The 13037-nt window shown below is 41.2% G+C and overlaps 1 protein-coding gene across 2 annotated transcripts in view; it reads right to left on the bottom strand.

Annotated features, from left to right (window-relative positions):
* Positions 1–863: 863 nt before the first annotated feature.
* The window catches only part of KCNJ6 (potassium inwardly rectifying channel subfamily J member 6), a 270546-nt gene continuing 258372 nt past the window's right edge, over positions 864–13037 (bottom strand). For both annotated transcript variants that reach the window (XM_075593752.1, XM_075593753.1), the window contains exon 3: positions 864–3168. In XM_075593752.1, coding sequence (XP_075449867.1) covers positions 2843–3168 — 326 coding nt within the window. In that variant the 3' untranslated portion in view covers positions 864–2842. The remainder of the gene's footprint in view (positions 3169–13037) is intronic.

Genomic DNA, 13037 nt, shown 5'->3' with positions numbered 1-13037 from the left:
AAGGCCTTGCCCCCGCTGCCTGCTACAGCGTCCGCCACGCTCACGAGAGCCCTCCCCGCAATGGCGCCGGGACCGCTGCGAGGGGGGGCCGCAGCGCTCGCGCGAGAGCTACTCCTGCTCTCAATAGAATTGAGAGCAGGAACTCGCGTCGAGCGGCTAGGCATGCCCCCGGCGGTTCAGCCAATGAGGGCGAACCTGCCGGGTGACGTCATGGCCGTGCCCCCGTCACTCCTCCGGCACGCCCCCCCCCCCGGTCTCTGCTCCTGCAGTGAGCTGCAGACCGGGGAATCGCCGGAACGCGCAGCCAAAAGCGCGGGCGCGCATTACAGCGCCGTGACCTGGGCCTTAGCTTAAGGGTGCACAGGCATTTTCGTCTTGCATGATTATGTAAGCATGTTTTCAGTGAAGTTTTGTTCTCTCTTGCTTTAAATTTTCGTTCAGCATAGAAGAGGTGACCAAATAAAACAGTGAGAAAAAGGAAGCTCAACTGTATAGAAATTGTTAAACGCGTTGAACAGGATAATAGATATTCCTATAGCCATAATAAACCGAACTAGATTCAGAGCTCACAGACATCTTACAGTACATCTCATTTCCTGAAAATGATGAGCACGATATGACAGTGGCGGAGCCCAAAGTTTAATGGGAGAGAAGGAGCGGCTCAGTGAGTAAAGACACTGACTGGCACTGAGTTTGAAGCAGGAGCTCCTTGTGACCTTGGGCAAGTCACTTTATCTCAATGTGCCTCAGGCACTGAAAACATAGATTGTAAGCTCCATGGGGCAAGGACAAGGAGACATTTTGCAGACACAGGTCCCTGCCCTGTGGAGCTTACAATCTATTTTTCAGTCCCTGAGGCACAGGGAGATAAAGTGATTTGCCCAAGGTCACAAGGAGCTGACACCAGGAATTGAACCAGGTTCCCCTGCTTCAAAACTTACAAAACTAGCAGTGCTATACAAGAACATGCAGAAAAAAAATAAATGTTAACGGAGGATCACGTTTTTTTAGCGTTTTTTACAGCATAGTGAATTCTGGCATATATGAGCCATAAACGAGTCAAGACAATTCCGATATGTTTGAGTGTAAATCCTGTGATAATAAATTGATGCTAGGAAAGAGATTTTGTATATTAATCAATCGCACAAAGGTCGTTTGTGTCTGTTATGACTGATTTAGTGCCTCGCAGTATAGCTACAAGTTTGGGATGCGTGCTACATAACGCACAAATTATAACGAGAGGCTTTTTGAAAGAATCTTAAGTTATTTGAAAGCCACCGTAGCAATGCTTAAATGTCTTAATTGTTTAATTGTCTGGCTTGTTTACAGTGCTGGAATGGCCTCATAAAAATAAATTACAAAATACTATTACATTATCATTTCACTGTACCAATACTTATTTAAGCCTGTTCCTTCAAATAATTAAACATTTGACTGAGATGTACTGTAAAAGGGGTAGGGTTGTTGTCCCTATTTTAAACACATCCCAGTTTATTTTGTGTCAGTAGTGCCTTTAACCTGCTGAATTCCAGTGTCTTCAAAAAATTCATTTGTCTGATTTTATGTTCAAGAAGATGCATTGATGAGGATGTGGCCAAAAAGTACTTCTAACTGAAACGTGTATGCTCTGAATGTCTCGTTTAGAAAACTCAACACAAGACTATTTACAAGTGGGAGGGAATAAATGGGAGTGTTAGGAAGTGACCTGGTGGAATAATTGCTCTCTTGATACTACCAGAGAGGGAACCGATTAAGGTCACTCTTTCCCTAACCTCGGCGCTGCAGGAGTGGTGGCTAGAGATTGGATTTGCCACCTTGTGTTGATATCAAAATGCGATTTGTGTAAGTACTGTATTACATTCAAAGTGTTTACTGCCTTCCCATCACGTCTCTGAACATCCGTCTCTCAAGAAAATAAAAATACAAAAACAGAACACGTCCCTCTGAGATTCTGGGGTCTTTAATAGCATGGGACTGATTCATTTTCTTAGAACTCAAAGCAACCACGGAATGATTGCTGTATGCTCATGAGCTTTATATAGACTTATATTTGTTTATGTAAACAGTTTCACAGCATATCAGTTATATTATCCTGATCTCCCTATTTCTCACATGACTTAGTCTATGGCTTTAATAGTAAGTACATTGATTAGTAAATAAATATTGAGGTACTTAAAATAGCTGCCAGTCTGGTAAACTGAAGAATAAGTTTACACAACATTGGAGATGGATGTACAGTATATGGAAATTAATGGGCAATGAACTGGTATATAGAAGGAAAAAAATAGGAGTAAATACTAAATTGTAACCTGTTATTTTTTTGCATCCGCTTAATCCTAGAATTATGAATCTAAACCTACATTAATTACACATCTATGTACATTATTTAGACTCTTCATTCACAGTTCCTTTGTACATGCTGGGTTTATTACCAAATTTAAGAGCATATTATTACATAAGGCATATGTACAGTGTCTTAGTGAACTGATGACCATTTGCCTTGGCTTAAAGCGATGTCTGTTTTACCTGGACGCATTACCCTGCCCAAGGTTTATAAAACCTTCATAGAAAACCAATATCTAACAACACTGTCTTGTTTTGTTGGCCTCACAGTCTGAAAAAGGTTGTTTACAAGCCCCAAAAGAAGAATACACACATTTTCATCCGCAATCTGCAGTAGATGGACGCACATAGATATACAAGTGTACTATATATTGGCAGTATTGCAGATTTAATAAGCCTAGTGTCTCGTTGCTTGTCATTTGATTTATTTCTGGGCAGTGGACTTTCACACCAGCAGTATGATTTATTTGAATAATAAATGCCCTGCGTTGTGGTGGCGCTACACTTTAGATTCATTCTCTACGTTTGCCACGTCCCCGTTCTGTTCTGTTTGCTCTTCGTGGATCTTTGCTCCATCTTCATTCTCCAGTTCTGCATGCTGGTCCAGTTTGCTGGACACAGACCAGCTCAAGGGCATCTCTGCCTTGCTGATGATGTCGGCCAGGTCTTTGGCACTGCAAGATGGTGTGTTGGTCTCATACGTGTCATGAAAGCTGTTGTAGTCAACTTCATAAAACCCATCTTCCAGTGTGAGTACCGGTGTGAACCGATGGCCCCAGAGGATTTCAGAGGTGACATATGAGCTTCGAGCTTGACATGTCATACCTGCAAAGGGGGGAGGGAAAAAAAAAGTTTTAATTAAAAATCTATAAACGTTTAAGAAATTAAACACTCATCTAATATTTATATACCTGTTTTCTGATCAGGAAATAAAATGCCAACTTGTTAAATATATAAAAAAAAACCTGGTAAAATAGATGTAAATGACAAATAGAATGTTTGATATCTGATATTGTTGTAGTTTGAATCATATTGATGCTGCAGATACAGGTGTAGCAGGCTTTATTGTTCCCTCTAGGTTGGAATATAAAATCCTTTGCAATCTCTGTGATATTCTGCGATATATTATGATGTATTGTAAGGGGGAACAGCGTGAGAGAGACTGACTGATAAATTAGGGAGACATGCCTGTGCTGAAAAAGGATCACATCTGAAGTTCCTGGCTGGGAAATCGCTATGCAAAATATATTTAAATTAGTCCCGTCCCACACTTCCTAGAAGGATTTCCATATTTATTATATAGAGATGATAATAAGCCTACAGTCAACCTAATAGCTGGAATGGTGTCAACCCCAAACAGGACTAGAACCCCCAACCACTGCTTTTCTAGACTGCAGCTCAAGCAGTGTGAGCTAAACCAGCTGATGGGTAGCAACACAAACTTTCTATGAACAGCATACCTCAAAGAGATATCTATTTTGTTGATTGCAACCCTGAAAGGACTTCAAGCTCAAAGTAATATGTACTGAGGGCTATGAATTACGGAGGTCAGGTGATGCCCTGTCCCAGAAGAGGGTAAAGTGCTTTGTACTGTACATGTATGTGCACTCAATAAGAGTATAGCTCAAAACTAAGTATGCTGTGACAGTGGTGCTATCCATCATCCGTTTAGCTCACACTGCTAGAGTTGTCCTGAATATCAGAGGTTGTGTGGGTTCAACTGCCCATCCTGCTGGGTCTGACACCATACCCCATTCCTAAGGTGCCTTAGACTTGCTAACCCAATAACACTTTGTGTCTATTTACAGTTACAGAAAGCACCTCTATGTAAGAGCACACCTGAGATACCTGTGAAATATGCCAACAGTTAGATTAATTACAGTACATGTGTGAGCAGTGAGCATCTCAAACATACTGTATGATGTGACAGGGATGCTACCCAACAGCTGGTTTAGCTCACAATGATTACTATTAGCATATCTCCCAGCTGGGAACCTCAGGTATGCTTCTTCTTCAGCACAGGCATGTCTCCCTAATTTATTTGGAGGGACATTTCAGGGATATATACACAACTGGAGACACCACTAAATTGAAAGTCTCTCTCCTTGGATTAACATGAGGTCGGATTTTTTGTAACAATTTTTTTATTGGTCACAGTCACAGATAAATTTACATACAGTAGTGTCGTGGGCCCACAACATTTGTGCTCATTATTTCCAGAGAAGGACCAATACCAGTTTTCCTTTTTCAGTAGGAAAAAGAGTACGGGGAAGAGGAGGGGGGGGGGGGGGAGGAGAAGACAAACATGGGAGGGGGGGGAGGAAAGAGGGGGAGGGGGGTATGTGGGCTTGCCCAGAGGTGTCCCGGTGTAGCTCTCCAATTGTTTGGGGGTGGCTGCTAGACCTAGGTGCTTTGACTTTTTGGGGATTTATCTCTCGATCCAGGGGTCCCATGTGTTCCAGAACTGGGGCATTTTCTTTTGGAGCATGGCCGTAAGCTTCTCCATAGTCATGACCTCGTTAACCCTTCTCACTACTGTGGTTCTCGAGGGGGCCTTAATCTGTTTCCAGGCTGCCGCTATAGAGCATCTGGCCGCTGTCAGCATGGCCCTGATCAGCCTGGACATTGGTGGGGGGAGGTCATCTATGGGTTTGCTCAGCACCATGGTCAGGGGGTCCAGGGGGAGAGGGATTCCAGTGATCTCATAGATAAGTGTCTGGATCTTGGTCCAGAACTTCTGGATCTCCGGACATGACCACCAAATGTGGGCTATGTCTCCCTTTTGACCACATCCCCTCCAGCACAGAGGTCGGATTTTTAACAATCCAGCAACGGATTTCGGATTCAATATGAAATTCGAGCTTGGATTATAAAAAAAAAAAACCCTGGATTTTATTCAATGAAAGATTTGAAAGAATCGGCACGGCTTTTTTAATTTGCTGTATCATAAATTAGGACTAGGGCGCCGACATATGAATAAAATACATAAAAAGTGGATTTTTTTTCTTAATCAAATCTGGTGCACTACAGAATCGTGACGGTACAATGCAACAGTAAATTTTCACATTCAGAAAAAAAAATCCTTGAACCTTCATACAGGGCCATTTTAAGACCTTCGTAGGCCCTAGGCACTTATTTCTAGAGGCCTGTGTGTCCGATATTTTTACTCATTTTTATGCTAATTTCATCGTTTGCTTGTTTCTTTCGATACTAGCGATATTTGCCATCGATACTTTTGTTTCGATATTTAAAGATATCGATACTTCGAAGGCATTTTAAATTAAAATTTTCTGTTTTCTCTTATTTTGTGATTTTTTTTTGTTTAGGTATTTTTTCAAGTGAAATATTGTGGGCCCTAAAAGGTTCGTAGGCCCTGGGCACTGTGCCAAGCCGGCCTAATGTATAAAGCGACCCTGCCTTCATGACAAAGTTGCCTTGCTGCCTTAGCGGAATGTATTATCGATTTAGAAATTCTGGCTATACCCCAGTTAATCGACTATAAATAAATAAAGATTTTCAAAAACTACATCTCACAACTCTAGCTCTTTTGTTCTGCAAATATCACGTGTTATTGTTAGGGGAAAGTTTGAAACTTAAATAATACATGAAACTTAGCACAACAAAGAATTCACTTGATAAAAGAGAGAATCAGGTGTAACAAGATAAAACTTGGAAATGAATTAGCAGGTGCAGAGGTCCCTGCTGTGAGATCTTGCATGTTTGCGTTTTGCTGCTTCCTTGACAGCTGACGTCCTAAAGTATAAACACCTTATGATTAAATTATGTTTATTATCGTGAAAAAAAGGCCCTGTAACAATTCAGTTTTTTAGCTTCATAAACAAATATACATATCACAACAATAATGCAATAATTCCTTCCAAGTTTTCTGATGACATGCTGTGCAAATCAACTATGTTTTTAAAGACCTTCAGTGACGTTTTACATAGGACTCACTTTTAAGCATCATGTTAACCGAATTATGGAAAATCACAACATTTTTTTAACGTATCACACATCTACCACATCATCTTGTTCTGGACAAATATTGATGTCAACATAAATTTCGCTGGGACTTTTAAAAATGACTGCAATGTATTTTTTTCACCTGGCAGTCAAGGAGATGATCTGATCACTGAAAACTAGACCAGGGATGCGCAAACTGGGGGGCGCAAGATTTTTCAGGGGGGGGGCGCGGTGTTTGCAGTGGCCCTTCTCTCTTCCACCAAGGCATTTAAATGAATGCAGTGGGATCGCGTGAGGCCTCTGCAAATTCCTTTATTTTGTCGTCGGCAACGCGGCATCAAATGACACCATCGGGTCACGTTGGCATGGCAACACGACATCACGTGACACCGCGACTTCATTCGACGCCCGGTTACCATGACAACGCGTCGCTGGATGCCAAGGTAAGTTAGTTATAGAGGCCTCGCGCGGTCCCCCGGCATTTAATTTAAATGCCTAAGTGAAGAGCGCGGGGCCTCTGTAACCGCCGCCCCCCTTCCACCTCCCCCCCCAAATCTCGCGACCTCCAGTTTGTGCACCCATGCTCTAGACGAACTTCTTTTGTTAGGTGGTTACACTGTAGTTTTGTCTGTCCAATGACATCACAGTTGTGGGCGGAGTTAAGCGTGGAGAAAGCCCATTCGCCGCGATACACAGATACACAGGGAAACACAGCTGCTGCTCACTCAAGCCAAGTCTTTGCAGTAGTTCAAACACTGTGATGTCATTGGACTGCGCGGGCCCGCGACAACCAGCTGGACTGTCGGTGAGGACGAGCCAGCTTTCCCTTGCAACTCTGCATCTCTACATAATCTATCTGCGTGTGACCTGTTGTCTGTTTGTAAGTGCGTTACTTTTCTCCCTTTCTGTTATAAAATTGTATTCCAAAATGTTTTGCTTCTTTTTCCCAGATACAGTATTTGGATTACTTGCACCCAGTTTTGGATTACTTGCACCCAGTTTTGGATTACTTGCACCCAGTTTTGGATTACTTGCACCCAGTTTTGGATTACTTGCACCCAGTTTACTTGGAACAAGGACCATAACACCAGGAGTTTTATCTCTATTGATTTACCTTTATCTTTCATCATGTGAGTGGGAGACCCGCCCCCCCCTTTTTTTCCCCACATCATCATTTTCACTTTTTGTCACCATTTGTGTTTTTAGCATCATTCCTCTGGTGGTCTTACGCTTTGTTACTTTCACTGTATGTCATTTTTGTTGTTTGAAAAGAACATGTATTTTAGAGCTGCAATTCCACCAGAGGTTTTGAATATATATTTATTTCTAAGTCACTTCTCATTGTTTGTGTGTACTGTTTATATCACGTTATATTAGATAGGATCCTGTATTATTAGGGCCTATATCTGTTTTACAAGTAATTTATTTGTGCTTATCACTTATTCATTATCTCTCTCTCACTCACTCTCTCTCTCTCTCTCTCTCTCTCTCTCTCTCTCTCTCTCTCTCTCTCTCTCTCTCTCTCTCTCTCTCATCAATCCCTTTGAAAATTGTAGGTCTGTTACGTAGATTAAAACTATATAAGAGGCATAAAATAGACAATCAACTGATGGTAACTAAATTGATGTCACTGTATTATGTCAGCAAGTACAGATACACTCTGGTAAATTCATGTTCATTAAACGAGAAGTAGGAGTTTTTCCTTCATAGCTCGTAAATGTGTTAAACTGTTGTTATCTAATCTGAAACACTAAGATTACTATAAAGTTTAAGTTCCAAGTATGGTTCAAAGTGTGTTCAAAATATCCTCCTCCTGCTGAGATGCCCGAAGACGAGAACGCCACTGTCTGATTGCATAATTGCTATTACGTTGATCAAGCGGGAGCAGGAAAGCTGGCTACTAGTATTAGGATCGGTTTGCCAGGCTTTGATTAAAAAGGAAGGTTTTAATTCCTTTCTGAATGGTAGTCAAGCTTCCTGTCTTCTTGGAGCTGCAGGGAGCTTATTCCACAGTCTTTGGGACGGTCCTGGATAAAGCTCCAGCTTTATCGACTTTAAACCGAGACTCAATCAGGCGATGGCAGATCTAAGGGCCTGATTTGAGGTGTTGCTGATCAGGACGTTGTGGAGGTAAAGCGGGGCAGGTCCATGGGTAGTTTTAAAGGTAAGGGTTAGGATCTTAAAATGAACCCTTTGCTCCAGCGGGAACAAAATGCAGATCTTGTAATACTGGGGCGATGTGGTCTCCCCTGGCCTTGCACCAACTGCAGGGCTGTGATATTATATTTCTGGAGACCCAGAGATCAGCAGAGAGTTTGCAAACTCCAACCTGTAAGTTGGATTTCATGCGAAATGCCTTCATTTGTCTCAGCCGATGGATTTGGAAGTAGTTTTTCACAATAGATGCAATATGGGGCTGATCAATTATGTTTTTAATCTATAATAGCTCCAAGGCTTCTAACCTTCTCTTTCCTAGGGATGGCTGAGTTATTGATTTTTAGATCGTTGAAGGCATTTCTCCCCGCATCTGTTTGTGCTTTAGGGCCTATCAGGAGTAACTCGGATTTACAGGCATTAAGTTGTGGCCAAATCGAAGCCATCCAGTTAGAGATGTTGCTAAGGCGGTCATTTAGACCGTTCACCGTGATGATGGGATCGTTGGAGATGTTCGACATCAATTGGACATCATCTGCGTACTGATGGAACGGAATTTGATTTGAACAAATAATGTCCAACTAGGGGTTTAATGTAGCAGTCAATGCTGCTGGTTTTTTTTAATTTAAAAATAAAATAAAAATTCCCTTTAATATGTGCATTAATACAATCCACACAAAGAAAAGTAATTAGCTAAGTTGCTGTTCGATCGGCAAAGATTCGGCTCGGTTGTTCACTAAATGGCTGTTAATGCAGCAGAAGAGGACCAAGATGCAAAGTTCTGTGGGGAAGATCGTGTGACCAGGCAGTCACTAGATACAATTGGTGCACTGCTAGAAAGAGGGCAAGGCTTAAGAAAGGGTGTGCCAGAGCCTATTTCAGAAGAGGAAAATGTGACTTTGTAAACGGTTGCTATAGAAATAAAAATGCTTGTTACATTTTAATACATTAAAAATGTCAGTCAGAGTTGTATTTTTTTTAATGCTACAATTATTTTTTCATAGTACAGAACTGGTTAATTAAAAAAAAAAAAACACACACATGTAGGATATTGCTTGGTCTGCAGCTTTAAGATATTGAATAAAACCGGGGAAATGGCAGATCCCTCAGGGACGCCACAAGTCAACAGGATTGTGTTTGACGATTCCTCTTTGAGGGCCACTTTCTGACTACTCTCACTAAGAAAGGACTGGAACCAGCCCAGCACTTTACCTCTCAGGCCAACATCCGATTTAGGTCTGGTAAACCAAAGTGTGATCGACTGCGTCGCACGCTGCATTCAAGTCAAGAAGACTCAGAGCTGCGGCGCCCCCTGCATTTACTGTGCTGAGCAGGAATTCAGTGACACCTACTGTATCAGGGTCATCCCAGAGCTGTAATGTTTTCTAAATCCCAGACGGGTGTCCAACAGATTAAATTGGGTTGGATGGCTTACTAACTGTTTTAGGGACAGTTTTCAAATTATTTGAGCTAAAAACTATATATTAGAGACCGGTCGTTAGTTGACAGTGTTCAGCGAAACCATTCTTCCTCATATTGGCTGTAGCCTGGCATGTGCATTTAATGTACCTGGTGCGAGAAGGGGTCTTTTGACACAGCATCAGTAAAAGACATATAAAAGACATATCAGTAAAATATAGTGGGTGGGGGGGGGGGGGCGAGGGGTGAGATTAAGAAATGTAGAATACTCAACACCAAGTGCTAACTCTATCTCTCCCCAACTGGGTATTTGGGTGGATGTACAGTATGTACTGTATGTATTTCTTTATTTATATAGTGCCATCCAGGTACATAGTCTGTCACAGCAGTAATACACGTGACATAATAATATAACACAAAGGGAATCAGCGCTTCAGACATGACAGTAACAATGGGAAAGGGAGTCTACTGCCCCGAGGAGCTTACAATCGAAGTGATAATTAAGCAGAACTTACAGAGACAGTAGGAGGACATTCTGGCAACTACCTATAAGGTACTGTACAAAAATAACAAAAGGATAGACACACCAAAAATATGCAAAAGAAACGTATTTTATTGGCCCAATAAAATACATTTTTGCATATTTTTGGTGTGCCTATCCTTTTGATATACAGTATATATATGTAACGGGTGTTCGTGTCTGGTCTGACCCCCCCAATTTCACATTGGCCCCTGTGGTCTATCCAGCCCAGTTACATGTCTGTGCATGATGGTGCACCTGTAAGCAACAGGACTCCTGAGTCTCCCGCTTGATGGTATTGGGGGATGTCAAGGCGGACAGTATCTGAGGTAGTGGGTGTTGAGTCTTACTCACATTACGTGCAGCGCCTCCACCTCATCAGGATCTATGCAGATGCAGGTAGATGGTCCTGATGAGGAACTCCTTCTTGGTGGTGAGGGCCCCCGGAGAGTAATTGCAAACTCACACCAGTGGGTTTCCTTTTTACAAGTCATCTTTATTGTACCAGAGGTGGGCGAGCTGCCCGGGGCAGTGAAACTTCTCAGCCGCACATTCTCCGTGATTCCCTTCAAAAGGTACGCCCTCCCAATGGAGTGGGATTCCCTCTCCCCGTAGGGAGATCACCCCTGTTCCAGGTCCCTGGAACAGTTGGCCTTAGCTCACTTTAAAGATTAGTGGGTACCCCTAGTTACGACACTAGGGGGTACCTTGAACTTGTAACTTCAACCTTCCACTTTTACTCCCGTATTCACGCGCACTAACTTTTGGCTCCATAATTACTGCTGGCACTCCTGTAACTTACCAGGTCGTATTGCCAGCAGGAGAGATGACAGTAGGCATTGATATGCATGACTACATATATATATATATATATATATATTTATATATATATATATATATACAGTGTTCGACAAACCTATACATTTGCACGCCCCGGGCGAGTGGATTTAACATCGTGGCGAGCTCGTATTGGCCCAAGCAGCACACGTGTGGTACTAGGTGGCGAGTAGATTTTATTGTTTGGCGAGTAGATTTTTTTGGTGATTTGTCGACCACTATATATATATATATATATATATATATATATATATATATATATATATATATATACACACTGATACAAACAGCATGTCTCACCTCCCACAGCACTTTCTAATCGCATAATTCAAAGGAGACAAAAAGCACTGTCGGTTTTCAAAAGCACAATCAAAAATGAAAAAGGAAAATGTAGGTATGAATTCTGCACTGCAACAACCTCCCAAATGTGCTGTGTAGAAAACGTTGCATGCAAGGCACGTTTCTACCACTGATGAAGTGGGCATAAACCTAAGATATGATGTCATAATAAAACTTCTCATACTGATAAGCAACATGAAACATTCTGTGCTGGATAGGAAGCCCATAACTTTTATCCAGATCATTCCTGGAGGAATTACAGTATATGTAGCTTGTCAGCGCTAACATTCTTTCCTTATCTCTGACCTCATGGTGGGGAAAGGTTAGATCCGCAAAGCGCGCCAAATAGAACATGTGTGTGTGCAGTATCATACACAGAGGTGTTGACACACTTCTTTCCTTCTAGACCTTCTCTCTTTTTTTTTTGTTTCAATATTTTTTTTATTATTTTACATGAATATATTAACATTTTACTTACATATACAATGTTGATAATACAGTAGAACAATATTTATCCCTTTACATTTTTAATATATGTTTTTACATGTTTAATATATCTGTCTTAGCAAATACAATTATCTTCTCTATATGATTTCTTTACAATTTTCTATATGTTCCATATCCAAATTATATATTTAAATCTTTTTTGATTCTTTTAATTACCAATTATTCTTATTTTTTTTTTATTTTATAACATAGAAAAGATAAAGAAAAAGGATAGATAAAGATGGGGCCAGAGAGGAAAGGAGTGGGAAGGGGAGGGATGGTAAAGTTAGTTTAGAAGTATGGGTATGTATAAGAGCTAGAAGGTAAAGTAGATCAGGATAATAATCAACCAGAATTAGGATTTTATCTGAAGTACGGAGGCCATAGTTCCCAGACCCTATAAAATTGATCTAATTTTTGATTCAGTTGAGCTAAAAGCTTTTCCATTAATTTTACTTAATTTACTCTTTTAATTATTGTTTGTTTTAATGGTACATTTATATTTTTCCACGCTGCTGCTATACAGCAGCGAGATCATTTTTCTCCGGGTTAGACACTTCTTCGATGGGCTTTGCTAATAAATACATTAGTGGGTCTAGAGGGATTTTTATATCTGTAATTTCCTGAAGCATATTCTGTATCTTTGTCCAAAACTTTTGAATCTGTGGGCATGACCAACATATATGTACCATATCTCCTCTCAGACCACAACCTCTCCAACATAGATCTGATGTGCCTGGGGAGATCTGGCTCAGCCTCCTCGGGATTAGGTACCATTGAAATAAATGTTGTATATATTTTCCTTCGTTGTCGTGCAAATTGAAGTTTTAGCTGCCGATTCCCAGATATCCTCCCAGGTTTCCCTATCTATTTCTGCATTGAGGTCTTCAGCCCATTTCAACATACAATTATGAATCTGAGGAGTTGTTGCCAAAATTAATTCCATATATATCTTTGAGATCAACCCCTTCTGATA

Source organism: Ascaphus truei, chromosome 3 (genome assembly GCF_040206685.1).
Source record: "Ascaphus truei isolate aAscTru1 chromosome 3, aAscTru1.hap1, whole genome shotgun sequence".
Lineage (NCBI taxonomy): Eukaryota > Metazoa > Chordata > Amphibia > Anura > Ascaphidae > Ascaphus > Ascaphus truei.
The sequence above is the reverse complement of the archived record's forward strand: the minus strand, read 5'-3'. Positions and strand labels throughout refer to the sequence as shown.